General features: G+C 39.3%; 1 protein-coding gene across 3 annotated transcripts in view; it reads left to right on the top strand.

Moving 5' to 3' along the window:
• HSPBAP1 (HSPB1 associated protein 1) overlaps positions 1–19,140 on the top strand; it is a 60,387-nt gene extending 41,247 nt beyond the window's left edge. For 2 of the 3 annotated variants that reach the window (XM_077767736.1, XM_077767737.1), the window contains 5 exons: positions 2,582–2,718; positions 6,365–6,536; positions 9,340–9,423; positions 18,025–18,135; positions 18,263–19,139. In XM_077767736.1, the coding sequence (XP_077623862.1) occupies positions 2,582–2,718; positions 6,365–6,536; positions 9,340–9,423; positions 18,025–18,135; positions 18,263–18,802 (1,044 nt within the window). In that variant the 3' untranslated portion in view covers positions 18,803–19,139. Of the gene's footprint in view, positions 1–2,581; positions 2,719–6,364; positions 6,537–9,339; positions 9,424–18,024; positions 18,136–18,262 lie in introns of all 3 variants that reach the window. The other variant, XM_077767735.1, reaches the window with a different exon arrangement.
• The last annotated feature ends 1,287 nt before the right edge of the window (positions 19,141–20,427 follow it).

Raw genomic sequence — 20,427 nt, 5'->3', positions numbered from 1 at the left:
GTAAGCTCCCTGCATGGAGCTTATGGGTCATGTGTAGAGGGACTTGATTCCTGTCACTATCTGGAGCAGCTGCATGTGGGCCATGTACATATGCATTTACAATAGTGCTTACCCTGCAAACCGCCCCCTTCTGTAACAGACATTAGTTATGCACATAGTCCACTGTTTTCATTACTCAAAACAAAAGTGAAAACACTTTTTTCTAGTCTTGCTCAAAACCATTAAATGTCTCTCCAAAATCCTCTCTTTGACTGCTGCTGTTAGTGGTTTGTTTTGAAAAACTGAAATGCAAATTGAAGATACTGATAAAAGGAGTGTCAGCATTTAACATGTTCTGCACACAGAAATATTTTTTGTTTTGTTTTGTTTTTTTAAAACCCAATAGGAAAAATTCATGATTTAAGAAAACAAATAGAGGACACCTGGGTGGCTTAGTCAATTGAGTGTCTGACTTTGGCTCAGGTCAAGATCTCATGGTTCATGATTTTGAGGCCTGCATTTGCACTGTGAGTGCAGAGCCCGCTTGGAATTCTCTCTCTCCTTCTCTCTGCCCCTACCCCCTTCTCTCTCAAATATACTTAAAAAAAGGCTGGGGGGGGGGGCAGAAACCTTTGTGTCTGGTTCACTAGTATGTTCTTTCTCTTTTTTAGCTTATACCTCCTATAATTTAGTGGATTTGCATTTATGTCAAACTATGTTTATAGGTTTCTAACTTTTATTTATTTATTTGTTTTTTATGTTTATTTATTTATTTTGAAAGAAACAGAGAAAGTGTGAGTGGGGGGAGGGCATAGAGAGAGGGCAAGAGAGAACCCCAAGTTGGCTCTGTGCTGCCAGCACAGAGACTGACATGGGCCTCATACTCATAAAATCACAAGCTCATGACCTGAGCTGAAACCAGGAGTTCTACATTTGACCAACTGAACCACCCAAGCACCCCCCAACTCTTATTTAAAAGCAGGAACACCCCCTCTTCAAACTTAAATAAGAGCAGAGCAGTTTGTTGAAAGCAAGAGGTTGGGGTACCTGGGTGGCTCAGTCGGTTAAGTGTCCCAACTTCTGGTTTTGGCTCAGGTCATGATCTCATAGTTTGTGAGTTCAAGCCCCACCTTGGGCTCTGTGCTGACAGTGTGGCATGTTTCCTTTTCTCTCTGCCTCTTCCTCCCACCTCAAAATAATAAATAAATTGAGAAGAAAAGAAAAGAAAAGAAAAGNTATTTATTTTGAAAGAAACAGAGAAAGTGTGAGTGGGGGGAGGGCATAGAGAGAGGGCAAGAGAGAACCCCAAGTTGGCTCTGTGCTGCCAGCACAGAGACTGACATGGGCCTCATACTCATAAAATCACAAGCTCATGACCTGAGCTGAAACCAGGAGTTCTACATTTGACCAACTGAACCACCCAAGCACCCCCCAACTCTTATTTAAAAGCAGGAACACCCCCTCTTCAAACTTAAATAAGAGCAGAGCAGTTTGTTGAAAGCAAGAGGTTGGGGTACCTGGGTGGCTCAGTCGGTTAAGTGTCCCAACTTCTGGTTTTGGCTCAGGTCATGATCTCATAGTTTGTGAGTTCAAGCCCCACCTTGGGCTCTGTGCTGACAGTGTGGCATGTTTCCTTTTCTCTCTGCCTCTTCCTCCCACCTCAAAATAATAAATAAATTGAAAAGAAAAGAAAAGAAAAGAAAAGAAAAGAAAAGAAAAGAAAAGAAAAGAAAAGAAAAGGAAAAAAAAGGAAAAGAAAAGAAAGAAGCTTTGCTGTTACCCTCTGGCCCCTTAAGGAGATGCCAGAGAGCCTGGTTTGAGAACTGCCGGACTAGATAGTATTTATGGGTCAGTGGCTGACTAGGGCATGATTTGTCCACAGAACCAGGCATAAGGAGAGCCAAGTCCAGCACACTGTGCTGTCTCTGTTTTAAAGTTTATTATGCTTGAGTTCATGACTTTGGGGAGCATAGCAAAAGTTATCTATGGATATGTATTTCAAAAGATAGGCTGTCCCTACCTGGAGACTCTGATTTAGTAGGTGTGAAATAAAGCTCCAACACTAGAGTTTTAAATAACTCCATTAGAACATGTTGTCATTAGAGTGCAAAAAGTTAACGCACTGCTTATACCCAGAAATATCTACGCTGCTTTGACAGAATATGGCTTTCTGGCTACTTGAGTTGAGAGATCTTTTTAAATGCTTTTATTTCCATTGTATTGTTGTTCCTGCAGCCCAAGTGAGACGCTCTTCCCCTAGATATATGCATAATTATGTCTATTATTTATTTTCTGTCTCCAGCCTCTAAAATGTAAGCTTCATTTGTGTGGGCATGTTTGTTTTATTCAGTGATTCATCACAAGCTTCTAGAACAGTCAGTAAATATTTGTTGAATAACTACTGTTAGTGAGGTAACTCATGTATGTTACTGGTTTAAAAGATTTCTTGGGCTGCTCTGGAAACCTAACCTCCATCTATAGCATTTTCTATAAAAGAGTATTCCAAGTGCCAGAAAACAGATGTGCAAATGAAAATGTGTAACACTACCATATATCAGATTTGGTTCGTTCTTGATGGACTATAATTTTATTTTCAAAACAGGATGTGATATGGTCTGACTTTGGGTTTCCTGGAAGAAATGGACGGGAAAGTACCCTGTGGATTGGCTCTCTGGGGGCCCATACCCCCTGTCATCTGGACTCCTATGGTTGCAACTTAGTATTCCAGGTACAAGGAAGGTAATGCACACGTGCACATATGAGTGTGGTGTGTGTGTGTGTGTGTGTGTGTGTTGCACAGGAAGAGGAATGAGGATCAGGCAGGTGGCAGACCCCAAAGTTTAGCCACAGTTCCACCTTGTCAGCCTGCCTCATGACCAGGGCAGATCTCATAACCTCTGGACCAGTTTCCTCCTTTTTGAAGTAAGGGGAACAGTTCAGATGATGGTTTCCATGTGTGTCTCTCAGCCATGATCAGGATTACCTCCAGAAACCTGACCCTGGAGCTCCAGGATACCACTCCCCGTTCAGCTAGACAGCTGCCTAGCGTCTGCGTTTGTAGGAAGACCCTTTCTTCAAACCTGAATAAATAATAGGGCTGTTTGGTGAAAGAAAGAGGCTTTGCTCCTACGCTCAGGCCCCTGTGGAGATGCCAGGGAGCCTGGCTTGAGAACTCTACTGCATGAGACAGTATCTGTGGCCCTTTTCAAGTCTAAATTTTAGTCTGTGCCTACATGTAGACACAGTGCAGTATCTTATTACTTTAGGTAAGCTCTCCATGTGTCCCTGGACCTTGAGATATACAAGGGTAAGTCAGGCGGTATCTTTGATAGTCCCTGGTTCCAGGAGTTCCTTGAGAGTTTACATGTTTCTGCCTATTGGAGGATGTACTCATAATGTTTTATGTACCTCCTTATTTCCCCCTAATTAGTGATGCTCCAGTCTCCTTTCCTGGCCTTTTGGGACATTTACAGGATACAGAGGGGAAAACAGAAATGGCTATTTCCAACTTCTCAAACTCTTTAGACATGAAAAGAATTATGAGGAGATCCAAAAGAAACAGTAAATAAGTGTGTGAATAGATTTCACATGCAAAGTATTTTGAAAACTATAACATGGTATAAGATAATCCACTTCTGGATTCATTAAGTCTTTCTACAAAGGCATAGAACATTTTGGGTGCATTCTTAAGTATTTGTGGTTGCCATAATGAATCGTGTGCATGGTTCTTGTCCTTATGGAGTTAATAATCTGAGCCTTAAACTTGACAAAGGATGTATCATTGTAAGTGTGTGCCATGTGTTCTGATTTGGGAAAGAAATTCAGCTAGGAAAACATTACCCAAAAAAAAAAAAAAAAAAAAAGGCCTCTGAGTTCTTTATGTGATATAAAATTAGTATAGCTTTATTTTGACGTTGTGATAGAGCGTATTCTCTGGTCTCATAAAGCCCTGGAATAGTAAAATAACTATTCAGTAAATACTCACGGAGCAGGTACGTTGTGTTACAGTAGGAATGGAGGTGAATGAGTAAGATGCCTCTCTGCCCTGAGTGAGTTTATAGGAGTACAGCCAAGCCCACAGGTAGTTGTAATAGAAGGCAGAATGAATATGCCCTTGAGGAAGGTTTCAAAGAGCTGGGGAACTGAAAAGTAGAAGACATAATGTTCCTGCTGGAAAGTTGAAGATTTCAGAGAGGAGCTGCCATTTGTGTTGGGCTTTGAAGGATGGGTGCATGTTCAAAAAACCTGGGTGGGAGGAGCAGAAGAACCAGCATGAGCAGAGCCCTAGGAAGATACGGGCTGTACACAGAACTCTGAGTCGTCCTGTGTTAGTTGTGCACTGGAAGCAAAGGGATCATCAGGCAGGAAAGGGAAGCTGGAGCCTGAGGTTGATTTCCAAGCAAATACCTCTCATTCTCTTTCAGCGTGCAGGACAATGAGAGGTTTTTGATCAGGGAATGACATGGTGATTGACCACTTTTTCTTATTGATAAGAGAAGGATGCATATACAGTTGGCTCTTGAACAATGCTAGGGGTTAGGGGTGCCCACCACCCCCTCCCAGCACAGTTGAAAATCCACATATAACTTTTGAGTCCCTAAAAACCACTGTTGACTGGAAGCCTTACCAATAATGTAAACAGTTGATTAACATGTATTTTGTATGTATTTGGTATATATACTTATTCTTACAATAAAATAAGCTAAAGAAAAGAAAATGTTAAGAAAATCATAAGGAAGAGAAGATATATTTATAGCACTGTACTGTATTTGTTGAAAAACCCGGGGCGCCTGGGTGGCTCAGTCAGTTAAGCGTCCGACTTCAGCTCAGGTCATGATCTCAAGGTTCGTGGGTTCGAGCCCCGCATCAGGCTCTGTGCTGACAGCTAGTTCAGAGCCTGGAGCCTGTTTCAGATTCTGTGTCTCCCTCTCTCTCTCTGCCTCTCCCCTGTTCACGCTGTCTCTCTCTCTGAAATAAATAAAACATTTAAAAAAAAAAAAAGAAAAACCATCTGGGGGCACCTGTTTGGCTTAGTTGGTAGAGCATATGACTCTTAATCTGGAGGTTGTGAGTTCAGGCCCCACGTTGGGTACAGATTACTTAAAAAAAGAAAAAGCATCTGCACATTAAGTGGACCTGTGCAGTTCAAACCTATGTTGTCAAAGGGTTGACTGTATATTACATTTTAAGCCAAACAAAACCAATTGTATGGGACTGTTACCATTATGGGTATTCCTGTGGGAACATAGCCATGAGGCAGAGGTAGAAGCTGGGACCTGAAGAGGTCAGGAGACCTGTGACCTTGTTCTGGGTCCACCACTATCCACTAGTGCTGTGAATGATGCTGAGCAAGCACTGGGTTCCTCTTCCACTATTTTGAAAATGAAGTTAGACTGATGACCTCTTAAGAGTTCTTTCAGCTCTAACGTTCTAAACATAGTGAATGCCAAGAATTCTCCCAAACTAGTCAGAGCTATAGTGGATTGGAGCAGCTTTATCATCTCTAAGGCAAAATAAGACTTCGGTATCTACTTCTTAGTTTGAAAATAGCAGCCAACTGTTTCCTTATTCTGGAAGGAATGCAGTGGCCCCACTGTAACTGCAAGGGGTCACTAGAGAAAAGCTTTAAGGCTTTTCTCAGAACTGGTTCTCTGTCGCTGTCTCTGTCTCTGTCTCTCTCACCCCTTCCCTGTCTGTGTATCTTCTTTTGTCACACTTCTCCCTTCTTTGCCTCAGATGTCCTCCCTTATTGGCTTGAAGTATGGGTGTGTCTAGTATTTTGTGATTTAAAATTTATTACCTACATTTTTCAAAAATATTTAAGTGACTGAAACATTTTACAGTTTTCTTTTTGAAAATTCCTATATTAAACCACTTTTTAGTTGTGGGCCATCTATTTGTGCATTTCTCTTTCTTATGGATTAACCTAACACAGGTTTGACCTAAGGAATTTACAACCCAAACTGGGAGAAGTCTGGAAACTATTTGGTGGATAGCACTAGCAGTGGCTGCTCGGGAGAAGATAAGAATACAGATATTTAAAAGGGAGGAGTTATTCAGGGTAGCTCTGGAATTAAGCACAGAATCTGACTTATGAGGAGGTAAACTCTGGTTTGAGATAAGAAAGAATGATCTTACAAACTAGATCCTGTCCCAGCAATAGGGCCGCCCCACGGCATCAGAAGATGTCCACTAGTTGGCTGTTGTACCTGCACCTGGTGTCTGCATAGGAGATTCCACCACTGAGAGATGGGCCCAGTGACCACTGAGATTGCTCTTGTATTCCTTTACAGACTGAATGAAAATGAACACTTAGTTGCTGCCTTCTTAGGGGTTTTGTCTCAAGTTCAGAGAGTATTAACTCATATTTTATTTTTTTAATTAGGAAAAGATGGCATCTCTTTCCTCCTGAAGATACTCCTTTCCTTTATCCGACTAGAATCCCTTATGAAGAATCTAGTGTGTTCAGTAAAATCAATGTTGTCAACCCTGATTTAAAACGTTTTCCTCAGTTCTGCAAAGCTCGAAGACATATGGTTACCCTGAACCCAGGACAGGTAAGGGGGGCTTTAAAACATTGATGACCTGTCAGTGCACACCCCAGCTATAACTTCTCTCATGTCTTTGTGCCACATGCCCCCACCCCCCACCAGTACAAATGAAAATGATTTTCTTCCCTGTTTCTCTGCTATTAGAAGGCTTTATACATATACTTCTCAGCCTCATAGGTCCTGGAACTATGGGAAAAGGGAATATAGCTCCTCTTACTAGTGAAGAGGAGAATGAACTTTGAAGGAAAACAAGAACTCACAGTCTTTTTTTTTTTTTAATTTGAGAGAGAGAGAGAGCATGCACAAGGAAGGGAGGGACAGAGAGAGAGAAGAAGAGGGAGGCGGGGGGAGAGAGAGAGAGAGACAGAGAGAGAGAGAGAGAGAGAGAATCCCAAGTAGCGTCTATGCCCAGTATGGAGCCTGATGCAGGGTTCAATCCCACAAGCCATGAGATCATGACCTGAGCTGAAAAAGAGTCAGACGTTCAACCAGCTGAGCCACACAGGCATACCTCACAGTCTTTTTTAATAAAGTTAAGAGAAAGTGTCAAGGCATGGGGACTAGAGCACCTCTGGAGTATTTATTCACAATTAACATCTTTCCAACTATACTAGAACATAAATGCAGATTGGAATGCATCCAGGTGGTGGGATAACAAAGGCAGAATGAATAGAGAATGATTTGCTTTTAAGCAAGAATAGATGTTCCTTTTATAAAGAACTGTCTCTGAAATATTCCAAAGATTTTGTTCTTAATGCTTCTGTCCAGTGGGAAAAATCACCTTTGCAACATTGGCATTTGCTGTCTGGTATTTTATTAACAATTTGAAAGATTTTTTTAGGCTCTTAAGGGAGATTTTATTCCCTCAATTATTTCTCTTCCCTGCCTGTTGTCTTCCTTTGCTCCCTTCTCACCGGCTCTTCTCCTGCTTCCTTCATTCAAGAGTACAAATAATTTGACTTGACCAAGTTGCTTCACCCCGTTAGCTGTCACCCCCTAGGCACCTATGCCCCCACCTCTGACAACCACTCATCTATTTTATATTTCTGTAGATTTACGCAATCTGGACATTTCACTTAAGTGCAGTCATACAAGTGGCCTTTTGTGTATGCCTTCTTTCAGTAGCACCCATGCTGTTTTGGAATGTTATCAGTATTTCATTCCTTTGTATGGCTGAATGTATTTCATTGTATGGATATTCATTTTGCTTATCCATTAATCCATTGATAGACATTGGGTTGTTTTCACTTTTTGGGCATTGTAAAGAATATGGACATTTGAGTACCAGTTTTTGAGTGAACGTATGTTTTCAGTTCTCTTGGTTATTATACCTAGGAGTGAAATTGCTGGGTGATATGACAGCTCTGTGTTTAACTTTTTGAGGAACTGCCAAACTGGTTTCTACAGCAGCTACACCATTTTACATTCCCAGGAAGCAATGTGTGAAGGTTCTGATTTCTTCACATCCTCACCAACATTGTTATTTTCCATTATTACTATCATTATCACTGTTATTATTCTAGCCATTCTAGTGGATGTGAAGTGGCTGGTAATTCATTTTTCTTCTGTTTTAATGGCCAAATTTGAATGTGTGGTTCTATTTTATCAGTGTATCTTATATCCTGCTCATTATTTAATCCTCCAACAACTGGTTCTCTCTCTTACCACTTTATTGAAAGTATAACCTGATAGGATGTTTATGACCTCCTAATGACTAAACACAGTAGACCTTTTTAGGGCTCAGTTTTCCTAAAAGGTGTTCTCTTCCCGTCTCGTAGTTCCACTTTTCTGATAGCAAGTGCCATCAGTTTTCTAAATCTGAAGATCATCCCATCTGCTCTGCCCAGACTTCCATGGGCACTCATCTCATATTGCGTCTGGACAAATGTAATCCTTCTGGACTCTGTCTGTTGCGTTTGTTTACTGTATCTTCCTGTTTAAATCTTAACATTTACTAATTAGACCATTATAAGAATCTCCTGTCCTTCCCAGACTCTCCCATAACGTCGCTTTCTAACTATCCCCCTGCTAAAAATTTCTTAGCGACTCCTTAATGCTCACAGAATAAAATCCAGATTCTTTATTTTGAATTCAGAGCCCTTCACTGGCCCTATCCTAACTCTCCTGACTTACTTTCCATTGACTCTGTTTGCAATAATAAGACCAACTTACTTGCTGTCCCTCAACAGCCCCACCTCCCTGTGCTACTTCTCCCTCCTTGCATGTCCTCATTCTTTGCTCTGTCTTCATTCTCTCCTAACCCTGGTTCAGACCACATTTCCTCCATCCTGGCTGCCCCTGCCTTCCCTGGTTCCTGCCTGCATCTCCCACCTCTGACATTCTCTAGCACCAGCGTCCGCTCCTCTGAGTTACCGCTTATCTGATGCTCGCTTTATACCTATTGTTTCTTCATTGGCTCTATTTTAAACCATGAGAAGACAATAACTACTTCCTATATTTTTACCTATGTCCTCTCTCAATGCATACAACTGTTTTTCAGTGGAAAAGAGTAAAAATTAGAATCTCAGAGTCCTTTACTAATGTTTAGATGCAGACAGAGCAGGTCCAAGATTAAGGAGAGTAGTAGAGACAGGAAGGCTGGCCATATTCTTTGTAGAAAATGTGAGCTTGTCAGTTAAAAAAAAAAAAGAACATAAAGATTGTGTGTTTGCTTTTGTGTCTTGTTTCCCTTTCTGACAGCAATGTTACTATAAATTTGTATGTATTCCTAGCAGTTTCAGTTAGGGTCTGATTCTGACATAAAACAAAATGTGCTTCTGTGCTAACTTACTTTTTGTTTGCTTTTCAGGTTCTGTTTGTTCCCAGACACTGGTGGCATTACGTGGAATCCATCGATCCTGTCACTGTCAGTATAAACTCATGGATTGAGCTGGTACTTTCTTTTTTCTTAAGCAAATATAATCCCTGCTTTTAAGGTATACATAGCCTATCTATAAAACTTGGTGATTAATTTTAACCAACACTCCAGTACTAACTTTAGTTTGATATGCTATCATTGATGTAATAATGGGCGTGTTAATGCTGTGTTAATGGGTGTTTAGGTTGGAATTAGTTTCTTGTTGATGCACCATTCTTCTTTTAAGGGCACACAGTGGGCCCCAATGTTGGTATGCAGGGTCCTGTACCTTGACTAGTGTTGTTAGGAGAACTGTGCTGGGCCTGTCTAGATCTGCCGTGTATGTCCCACATTGCCAGTCCTTTCTGCACCGTCTGGGCCAGAGATAACTGCTTCTTGGTTCAGAGTCCTTATTACTAATTGAACAGTTTTCTGTCCTGGCTTATACATTTCCTCAAAGTAGAGTCTTTGAATGCTAAGATTTTATTATTTCATATCTGCCAGAGGACTTTTCCTTGCAATGTGCCCTGCCTAATCCTGGTCACCTGCTCTACTTGACAATTAAAATGGCTACCCCAGTGTGGTTCAACAAAGGCCTTCATTGCACCATTCCTCTTTAACCAGAGTCTCTGACTGCAAAGGTTTTGAATGCACCTCTCTTTTCTCTTTGGCTGCTGTATCCTCCCCTCAGGATTTCCTTATCCCTTGGTAATGGGGAGGGCTTTGGCATGGGTGGAGCATAAGGAATACCGTAATAACAAGAAGCTGTACTATCGGGAATTAGGTGAGATGTATGGTGGGAGGTCAGTAGACTCAGTTACTCAGTTCTGCTGGTAGCATGCTGAATTGTAGTTGGGGCAAATATCAAGGGACTGTCCCCTCCCAGTCCTGACAGTGCTTCACTCTCAAGGTAGCTCTTTTCATTATTAAACAGTGGAGCTGTCACCCACCTGCTTATCACCATACCCATTATTTCTAAAACTATACAGAATTTTGTTTTAAAGTAGGCTTCACACCCACTACGGAGCCCACTGTGGGGCTTGAACCTAGGACCCTGAGATCAAAACCCGAGCTGAGATCAAGGGTCAGGCATTTAACCAACTGAGCCACTCAAGGACTCTGAATTTTTTTCTTTTTTAAATATTTGAAGATACCTGCCATTTGTCTCCTAAAATTTTTATTTCCCAGGCTCAAAACCTCTGGTTTCTTTAATGACAGTTTTTATGTGACTTATTTTTTTTCCAGATTCTTCACCATTTTGGTCATAGAGTTTGGAACTAGGCAGATTTAAGTTACAGGTCTGTAACCTTTATTTGTCTAACCCAGATGGTCAGCTAATCTCATCAAGTCCAAGTTTCCTCACTTGCAGAATAGGGATTATAATTGCACCCACCTCAGTAGGGCGGTTGTGAGGCTGAAGTTGGCAAAACATGTATAAGCATCTAATCCGCTGCCTGACACATGGGAATTGTTTAAAAACAGAAATTGCTATGAGGAGGAGGAAGGACTATTATGTCAAGAGTAGCCCTCATAATGTATAAAAATACCAGGAGGCCTCAGTTTGTAGAATATGATTTCTACCTTATATGACTTAGATCCTAAATTTCTCCAGTGCTGCTTATAATAGTGCATTAGCTTTTTTAGGAACCTGATCTCACTTTGGGTTCATATTCAACTTGAGAATATCTGTGCTTTTGTTCATACGATCAGCTTCCATGCCTGGCTGCCCTCCCTCATGAAGCGGTAAAGCTGGTTCTTTAAACCTATACCCAGCACTCCAGTTACCTCTCTTAGCTGTCGTCATGGTCATTTAGTTGAACATTCCAGCTTGCCAAGATGGTTTTGAATTTAGTTCTCTTCTGTTTTTAGTGAGTTCCTTCTGGCGGGCCTGTGCCCCTTTGATACGTCCTCATTCATCCTAGAATGTATCCTTTCCTTCTAGTACGAGAAGATACCAGGATTGCCTCATACTGTCCCTGCCTCAGACTTGGAAATCAGTAATTTCTCCAAGTGGTCATAGTTCCTTTTAGTGGGGAATGGTACTTAGAAACTGAGATTGGGGCTCTAAGGCTGTCGTTCATTGTTACTGGTATGTCACTGTTTCCAGACCTTTAAGTGATAAAGCTAGAATGTGAGATAGATAGACAGACAGACAGATGGATATGTTTATATTTCTAATTCAAGGTTAATATTACCATTTTTTCTTTATTTGTTTCTGTGTTTTTATCTCTTCTCTTACACTGAAAATCTGGATCCATCTTAACAGTAACATCTACGTATTTGCTTTTTTCACCTATATGTTTTTAAGATGTCAAATTTACAGTTTCAAAACTCCAATACCAATATTACTAACCACAGAACTTGCAAGTAAAATTTAAGATTTCTTTTTTATCCTTTTTATTGTTAGACTATATCCCACTAAGGGGGTACAAAGTACTGTGTTTAGAAATCACTGTGAGGGATTCTTTTCACTTGTGGTCATGTTACTCATTTTAGGTAGATTTGTTTGTTTCAGTTTGTTTTCAACATTAGGATTTACTTTTTTTTTTATCATTTTGACCTAATTTAACATTTTTAATATGTTCATCATTTAACTTGTTAAAATGGTATTAAAAGATATATGGAGAGAATTGTCTTTTTTCTCTCTGTCCCCTCCACTCCATCCTTCTCCCCCTGGCAGGGCTCTATGTTTAGTTATTTCTAGTTCATCATTCCAGTGTATCTTCTTTTTGAACATATATGGAAATAATTAAGTAAATGAATAAATGGACTTATGTATGACTTTATATGTGAATAAGAATATAAATAAATCTTTATGTATTTGATTTATATGCTTATGCATATGTATTCATTCTTAGTTCCTCTCCTTTCTTATGCAGAAAGTAATAAATTATAGTGTTCTGCACCCTGCTTTTTCAGTTCTATTCTGAATTTGACTACATGATAATACAGAGGCATCTTCACTTTTTTCCCCAATGGCTGTAATCATTTATTCACTGGTTCCTGTGTGGATGGATGTTTGGGTTATTTCCAGCCTTTTGTAATTAGAAATAGTGCCAGTGAGTAACCTCGTGCACATGTTGTTTTATATTTGCTAGAAGAATGTCTTTGGGTAGTGTTAAAAGTGGGTTAGCCAAATCATGAGGTAAATGGATTTTTAATTTTGTTGGGTTTTGCCAAATTCTACTTCACAGTGATTGTGCCATTTTGTATTTCTATCAGAAACATGATGTGTTTCTTTCCTCTACAGCCTCACCAATAGGATGTATTGTTAAACGTTATTGCTTCTGATTTCTGAATCATAGTTAGAAAAACATTTCCTTTTTCCAGGTCATAAAGAAATTTAGAACTTGGATTGTTTCTTTTTTTTTTTACATTTAGGTCTCTTAACCACTTAGTGGTGGTTTTTACTAATGTATGATGTAAGTCTGAGATCTGTTTTTTAAATTATTTTTTTAATGTTTATTTATTTTTGAGAGAGGGAGACAAAGCATGAGTTGGGGAGGGGCAGAGAGAGAGGGAGACACAGAATCTGAAGCAGGCTCCGGGCTCTGAGCTGTCAGCACAGAGCCCGACATGGGGCTTGAACCCTCAGAACACGAGATCATGACCTGAGCCAAAGTTGGACGCTTAACCAACTGAGCCACCCAGGTGCCCCAAGATCTATTTTTATCTTTTAACAAATGATAATAGAGTTATCAGGGGCATCATTTATTTTAAAGTCTGTCTTTTCTCTGGTGATTTAAAATGTTGCTTTAATCATATACTAGATATCTATGTGTGCTTGGTTGGGTCTATTTCTTCCAATGGCCTTTCTTTATGTTCTTTCAATACTTCATTGTATTTTATTTAGAGAAGTCTTATAGTATGATTTTAATGTCTGTAGGGCCAGAAACCTTTTCTTTTCCAGTGTTTCCTTGACTCTTCTTGAATCCATTTTTTCATATGGTCTTTAGAGTCAGTTCATCTAGCTTCAGGGAAAATGATTAATATTTTCATTCCATTTATGTTAAATTTTATATGAGCTGTATGGTGTTGAATTGTTCTACCCAGATACCTTTCTTCTTGTCCAAGTCTAGTTGTCTTAGTTCCAGGAGTGTTTTAAAATTTTCCTCACATTGGATTTACACATTTCTTTTCAAGTTTTATTCCTGGGCAATTCATCTTTTTTTGGCTGCTATCGTAAGTGGGATGAGTCTTCTCTTCCATTATATATCTGAGTGGATATTGTTGGTGTATATGAAGTCTATTGATTTTTGTGTTAATTTGAATTATTTTCTTGTGTGTAGTGATTTTTTAATTGACTTTCTTAGGTTTTCCGGTATCTTTCAGATTATCTGAAAATTAAGATACTTTTACCTCTTCCTTTCCAATTTGTTTTCCTGTATGTATTTTCCTTTGTCTGGTCACATTGGCCAGTACTTCCAAATCAATAATACAAAATAATGGAGATAGTGGGTATTCTTGTCTTTTTCTGACTTACGAGAATTCTCTAGTGATTTCACTTTAAGTAAAATTCTGGATTTGTGGGTGAGGTGTGTGTGTGTGTGTGTGTGTGTGTGTGTGTGTGTAATAATGTTAAATCTCTGTCAATTCACTACTTATTTTGCCTTTTTTTTTAATCCAGAAAAGGTGTTAAACTTTGCTGAATGCCTTTTAAGCATTGATGGAACTGATTAAATAATACTGCTCTTTAGTAAATATCTGGTATTTGAGTAAATTAAATAAATGGATTTCCTAGTGTGGGCCATCCTTAATATCTGGAACAAATCCCACCTGGTTGTAATGTGTTATTTCTTAATGTACTATATAGAATACCATTTGTTCCTATTTTATTTAGATTTTAATTTACCTGGCCTCAAGAGTTTGAAAGCCTTCACTATGGTCTTTTTAGAAGCTTGTTATATACCATTTGTTCAGCTGTCTCTCCTAGAATTTTCTAAAGGATTGGTGTCATTGAGTATGAACAAGTTACAAGGTAGTACTTACAAATTTGGTACCTAAGGACGTGATGCTGATAAAGTGAATGATTTCTGTCCTTCACCAAGCCAGGACTCTTGTTCCTTCTTTAACTTCTGTATACTTTACAGTTTGACAACCATTCATTCTTTCCTGAAAAACTGGAATGCAGATTAGGAGCTAAGTAATTATATCTTCCTCTGTCACATGTTGCTTTTAGCCTTATCTCTTCAAGCACTGAACCGTAATTTTTTTCATTTTGCCAAATTTGACTCCAAACACCCTTAGGTTTTAACACCTAAAATATTCAGTAACTCAGGCAAACTCCCAACTCTGATATTCTTGTCACATAGGTTTGGGAAAAATGTAGAAATTTTAGTTCTGTTCAGGTGGTACAATATTCATCTCTTCTTTGTTTCTCTGTTACAGTGGTGCCGATTCCATTTTAATATATCTCAAAGGATAAAGTATATTCTCAATTCTTCTCAATTGTGTCTTTTTAAAATCCTTTTCTTTGGGGCGCCTGGGTGGCTTAGTTGGTTAAGCGTCCGACTTTCACTTAGGTCATGATCTCACAGTTCGTGGGTTCGAGCCCCGCGTCGGGCTCTGTGCTGACTGCCAACTCAGAGCCTGGAGCCTGTTTCAGAGTCTGTGTCTCCCTCTCTCTCTGACCCTCCCCTGCTCACACTGTCTCTCTCTCTCTCTCCTAGAAATAAATAAAAAAATATTAAAAAATAAAATAAAATCCTTTTCGTACTCCTCTGTATTCTTTTAGTATTGAAGTGCATTTTTATTAGTATTTTTCCCAAACTTTAAAGAATATTTTTGTTAATTTTTAACGGCTTTCATCTTGCTCTAATAATTTTTCCAGTTTTATGTCTTCTATTGTATTTACACATGTAAAATAATATATATTTAATATATTTGTAATGGTGTAATTTTGCTCATCCCCCCACTCCTCTCCTTTCTGGATGAAGGGGAGGGGGAGGTACAGCCTTCCAGTTATGGAGTGAATGAGTCACAGGAATGAAAGGTACAGCATAGGGAATAGAGTCAGTGGGATTGTAGAAATGTGTGGTCACAAATGATGACAACACTTGTGGTGAGTATAGCATAGTGTAGAGAGTTGTTAAATCACTATGTTGTATGCCTGAAATGAATATAACATTGTGTGTTGATTATACTTACATTAAAAAAATTTCTTAGAGGTTTTTTAGAACTTCTAGTTTTACTTCTTTTACTAGTTTTAAGAGCTTTAAACAAGTGCAGCTTTTTAAAAACCCATTAAGAAGCAAATGGACTAGAATAGAACTATTTTTAGGATCCCAAATAAATGCATTTGAATCCTCTGTGGAAAAACAATAAAGTGTGCAGTTCAGAAATTTTAAGTATATTCAGGAATTGTGCAATCATGCTATAATCAATTTTAGAACATTTTCATCAACCTGAAAAAAAAAACCCTATATATTAGTTGCTCCCCCATTTCCTCTCTAGCCACAGGCAATTGCCAACCTATTTTCTGTCTCTATAAATTTGCCAGTTTGGGATCATATAATATGTGGTCCTTTGTGGCCAGCATCTTTCACTCAGCATTATGTGTTTTCAAGATTCATCTATGTTGTAGCATATATCAGTACTATTTTCCCTTTTTTTAAATGCTTATTTATTTATTTTGAGAGAGAGAGCGGGAGCAGGGGAGGGGCAGAGAGAGAGAGGGAGAGAGAGAATCCCAAGCAGGCTCTGCACTGTCAGCACAGAGGCTGATGAGGGCTCTATCTCACAAACCATGAGATTGTGACCTGTGCCAAAATCAAGAGTCTGTCACTTAACTGACTGAGCCACCCAGGCACCACGGTAATTCATTCTCTTTTATGGCTGAATAATATTCCATTGAATGAATATACTACATTTTGTTTATCTGCTCATCAGCCAGTGGACATGTGGCTTGTGTCGACTTTTTGCTATTATGAATAATGCTATTATTAACATTTGTGTACAAGTTTTTATGTGAACATGTTTTCATTTCTCCTGTGCGTCCATCTAGGAGTGGAATTTCTGGATCAAATGGTATATTAATGGATCCTAGGGACAGGCCAGTAGGCTGGAGACTCGGACAAGAGTTGAGGTTTAAGTCTGGAGACTGAAATATGTAGGATGGCTGACAGACCAGAAACTTACTCACTCAGGGTCTTCTGAGTGATTCTGTAAGATTCTATTACAATCTTGAGGCAGAATCCCTTCTTCAGGAAACCGTAGTCTTTGCTTTTAAGGCTTTCACATGAGGTCCACCTACATTATTGAGGATAATCTCTCTTACTTAAAATCAACTGACTATAAATATATTATAGTCATAATATATATTATGGCCAAGGAGTTTCTCTAAAGAATATGTACTCTCTAGGAATAGGATTGCTGGTTTGTAGAGTATACAATACTCAGCTCTATAAGATAATGCCAACACGTTCTCCAGATTGCTGTACCAGTTTGCACTCCCACCATCCAGGAGTCTATCACTGTACATTTTTCCACCACTTGGAATTATGAGACTCTCTTTTGCCAATGTCATCAGTTTCTCAATTTGCATTTCCTGATTATTAATGNTTGGTCTCTATGTTGTTTATTTCTGCTCTAATTTTTACTATTTCTCTTCTTCTACTGGGTTTAGGGCGTTCTTGTTGCTCTGCCTCTAGTTCCTTTAGGTGAGCTATTAGATTTTGCACTTGCGCTTTTTCTAATCTCTTGAAATAGGCCTGTAGAGCAATGTACTTTCCTCTTAGCACTGCCTTTGCCGCAATATGATTGCTCTTTTTTGAAATGCTTGTCTTAATGTCTTTTGTCTATTTAAAAAGTTTGTTTATTTTGAGAGAGAGAGAGAGAGAAAGAGCTTGAGCATGAGCAGGGGAGGGGCAGGGAGAAAGGGAGAGGGAGAATCCCAAGCAGGCTCCATGCAGTCAGCGCAGAGCCTGATGCAGGGTTCGAACCCATGAACTGTGAGATCATGACCTGAGCTGAAATCAAGAGCCGGAGGCTTAACTAACCAAGCCACTCAGGCACCCCCTTTTCCTCATTTTAAGTAATTGAATTGTTTGTCTTATTGATGTGTGCAGAATCTTTATATATTCTGGATATTAATCTCATACCAATTTTGTGTGTTACAGACATCTGATGTGTTTATTCCCTTTTGGTGCTTTTTGATGAACAGAAGTTTTTTATTTTAATGTAATTGATCATTAATGCTTTCATTTTTCTTATTGTATCTTTAAAAAAACATATTTGGACTTTTAGCCATTTCATTCTTATGGCCAAGAATGTTTATTACAACTTTTCTTCCATTCCTCAATTAGCTTATCAAATTCAATGCTTTTTTAAAAAAATGTTAAGCGTGTCAACAAATGGAAAAGATTGGAAAATATATCATATGGTGGCCCATACTTAAGGCCTGTGTCTTAGAGATAGGATAATACTTCAGTTTGGTTGGTGAAATATTCTACAACTCTTCTAGATGGCAGGCAATAGTGAGTACATAAAAGTTGTGGTCTTCCAACAACATGTTCACTCCTTCTATAACAAGGCTTATATTAATAAGACAATAGGACAGACAATTAAACTCTATTCTGTTTTAAGCCATGAGACATAGAGACAAATGAAAAAAAATGTGTTTTTTTGATCTTGGCTCAGGAAGAGGACCACCAAGCCCGGGTAGAAGAGGCAATCACACGCATGCTTGTGTGTGCCCTGAAAACTGCAGAGGACCCACACAATACCAGAGCTTGGTTAAACCCAACTGAGGTAGGCCACTTCCAGATTTCATCATGGCGGTTAGTTTCCTGTAATAAATCAACCCTGGCTAGAACATATGCTTTCTAACTTATGTAAATGCATGTATCCATTCTAAAGAGTTTTCCTTTTTCCTTAGGTTGAGGAAACATCCCATGAAGTCAATTGCCGCTACTTAAATAGAGCTGTTTCTGCACTTTTTGATCATTACAGAACATCTAAGGTAGTAGAAATCCAAGCACTGAGAACAAATAGAGAACACATGAAAAAGGAAGAATTAAATGTGCACAATCACATAGAGATGGAACAAACAGGTGGCCAGGAGTTAATTATGGGAACGGTAGAACAGGAGGCATCAAGTCCCTTTGGCCCTGATCTGGTTCCTGTAATACCAAGTTCTGAAGAATTATCCTCAGAGAGAGAAGGTATATTTGAAGGTGATGGTAAAGACTTTGTTGGCAAAGATGGAGAACACTCTGGAAAATTGCATTGTACCAAGAGGCAACGAATGATGAGTAAAAGTGAGGACGCAATTGTGGAACAAAATGCTTCAAATAGTAGCATGGCTCCTTCTCAAACATTTATTTCTACAGATGACTTGCTGGACTGCTTGGTGAATCCACAAGTAACCAGGATCGTGGCACAACTTCTGATACAAGGCAAAAGTTTGTGGTTCTAAGGAAAAGGGCTTTTAAAACAATATTTTAAAGATATTTTTTGAAACAGTATGATTTTTAAATAAAAGGTGGAAGAGCAAAACGTTAATTTGCACATGCTTATAAATGTACTTGTTCTTACCTGATTGCGTTTCAGTCTCTCACCACCTTCATTCATGAACATTGCTCTTTGGCCAAACTGGCTCTTTGTTATTTGTTAGGCCTTCTTTCTTCTGTGACTTTGCCATTCCTCTCCCATCCTGTCCTTTTAGACTATCTCAAGAGTAAGTCCCAGGTGTTCTTAACAGCAAGTAATCTCTTCAGCAGCCTCAAACAGAGGTCAGCCTGCTGCTTGTTTTTGTAAATAAAGTTTTATTGGAACACAGCCATGCCATTCATTTACATATTGTCCATGGCAGCTTTAGAGTTACAGTGTCAGAGTTGAGGAGTGACTGAGACAGCTGACCCACAGAGCTGAAAATACTGTCTATCCCCTTACAGAAAAAGTTTGCCAACCCCTGGCTAATGCGTCCATTGGGTGGATTCTAGTCTTGATCTGAAGTGACCACACTTGTGACACCTGCAGAATTCTCACTGGTTAACCCCTGCCATCCAGAGCAGGGTACCAATCAGGGAAAAAGTACATGGGGATCCAATATAAGGCCTCCTTATGGAAGGAACTGAGACATCTAGAAATACCAGTCCTGGGAATGAAAAGCACTAGATGTTACTGACTCCTGAAACTGACTAAAAGTTTGAATTAGTGAAATTTATCCTATCTACTCTCATTACATTTGCAAGAAGATCTAGGATCATTATTACCATTACTGTCTAAATAAGAATTTAGAAATTAGAAAAGCATTGATTTCTGAGTAACCACTTGTGAAACAACTATATAACAGAAAAGATAAGCAAAGTAATATATTTTTCTGAGAGAGAGAGAGACAGAGCGCAAGTAGGGGAGAAGGGCAGAAGGAGGGGGAGAGAGAAAGAGAGGGAGGGAGGGAATCTCAAGCAGGCTCCACGCTCAGCGCAGAGCCCAATGCAGAGCTTGATACTACAATCCCGGGATCATGACCTGAGCCAAAACCAAGAGTCCATCACTCAACTGACTGAGCCCCCCAGGTGTCTCAAGAAAAGTAATCTTTTAAGATGACTTGACTCCTGACTCCCCTTCTCAGTCTTCAGACTCTGGGTAACAGTGCATCGAAGAAAACTATATGCCTTCTAGGACCGAAGGAGGTATTATATGAACATGCTTAAGAAGGGTCTGAAAGAAACCCGTCTGTAGCACTTATTACCGATTGACCATTATATACCTGTTTATTTGATTTACCTGTTTATGTGATTATCATTTATCTCCCTCAACCAGAATGTCACTCCATGGGGGTATGGACCTGGTTTTGGTCATTACTGTTTTTGCAGAGCGTTGCTCAGAGGGCCCAGTATATCATTAGGGGCTGGTTAAATATTTGGCTGAGTGGATTATAAAAAGAACTTGTTGGCAGCACTCCATCAAATACATTGGGGTAGAGGACATTGTGGCCAAAGGCAAGATGTCTGTTCAGCTTAATAGGTAGGTCCTTATTGCAGAAACAAATATAACTTTTTGTTCAGATACTTTATTTTTTATGCTTGCTACTCCTTT

Source organism: Crocuta crocuta, unplaced genomic scaffold (genome assembly GCF_008692635.1).
Source record: "Crocuta crocuta isolate KB4526 unplaced genomic scaffold, BGI_CrCroc_1.0 scaffold45, whole genome shotgun sequence".
Lineage (NCBI taxonomy): Eukaryota > Metazoa > Chordata > Mammalia > Carnivora > Hyaenidae > Crocuta > Crocuta crocuta.
This window is presented reverse-complemented; position numbering and strand designations above follow the sequence as displayed.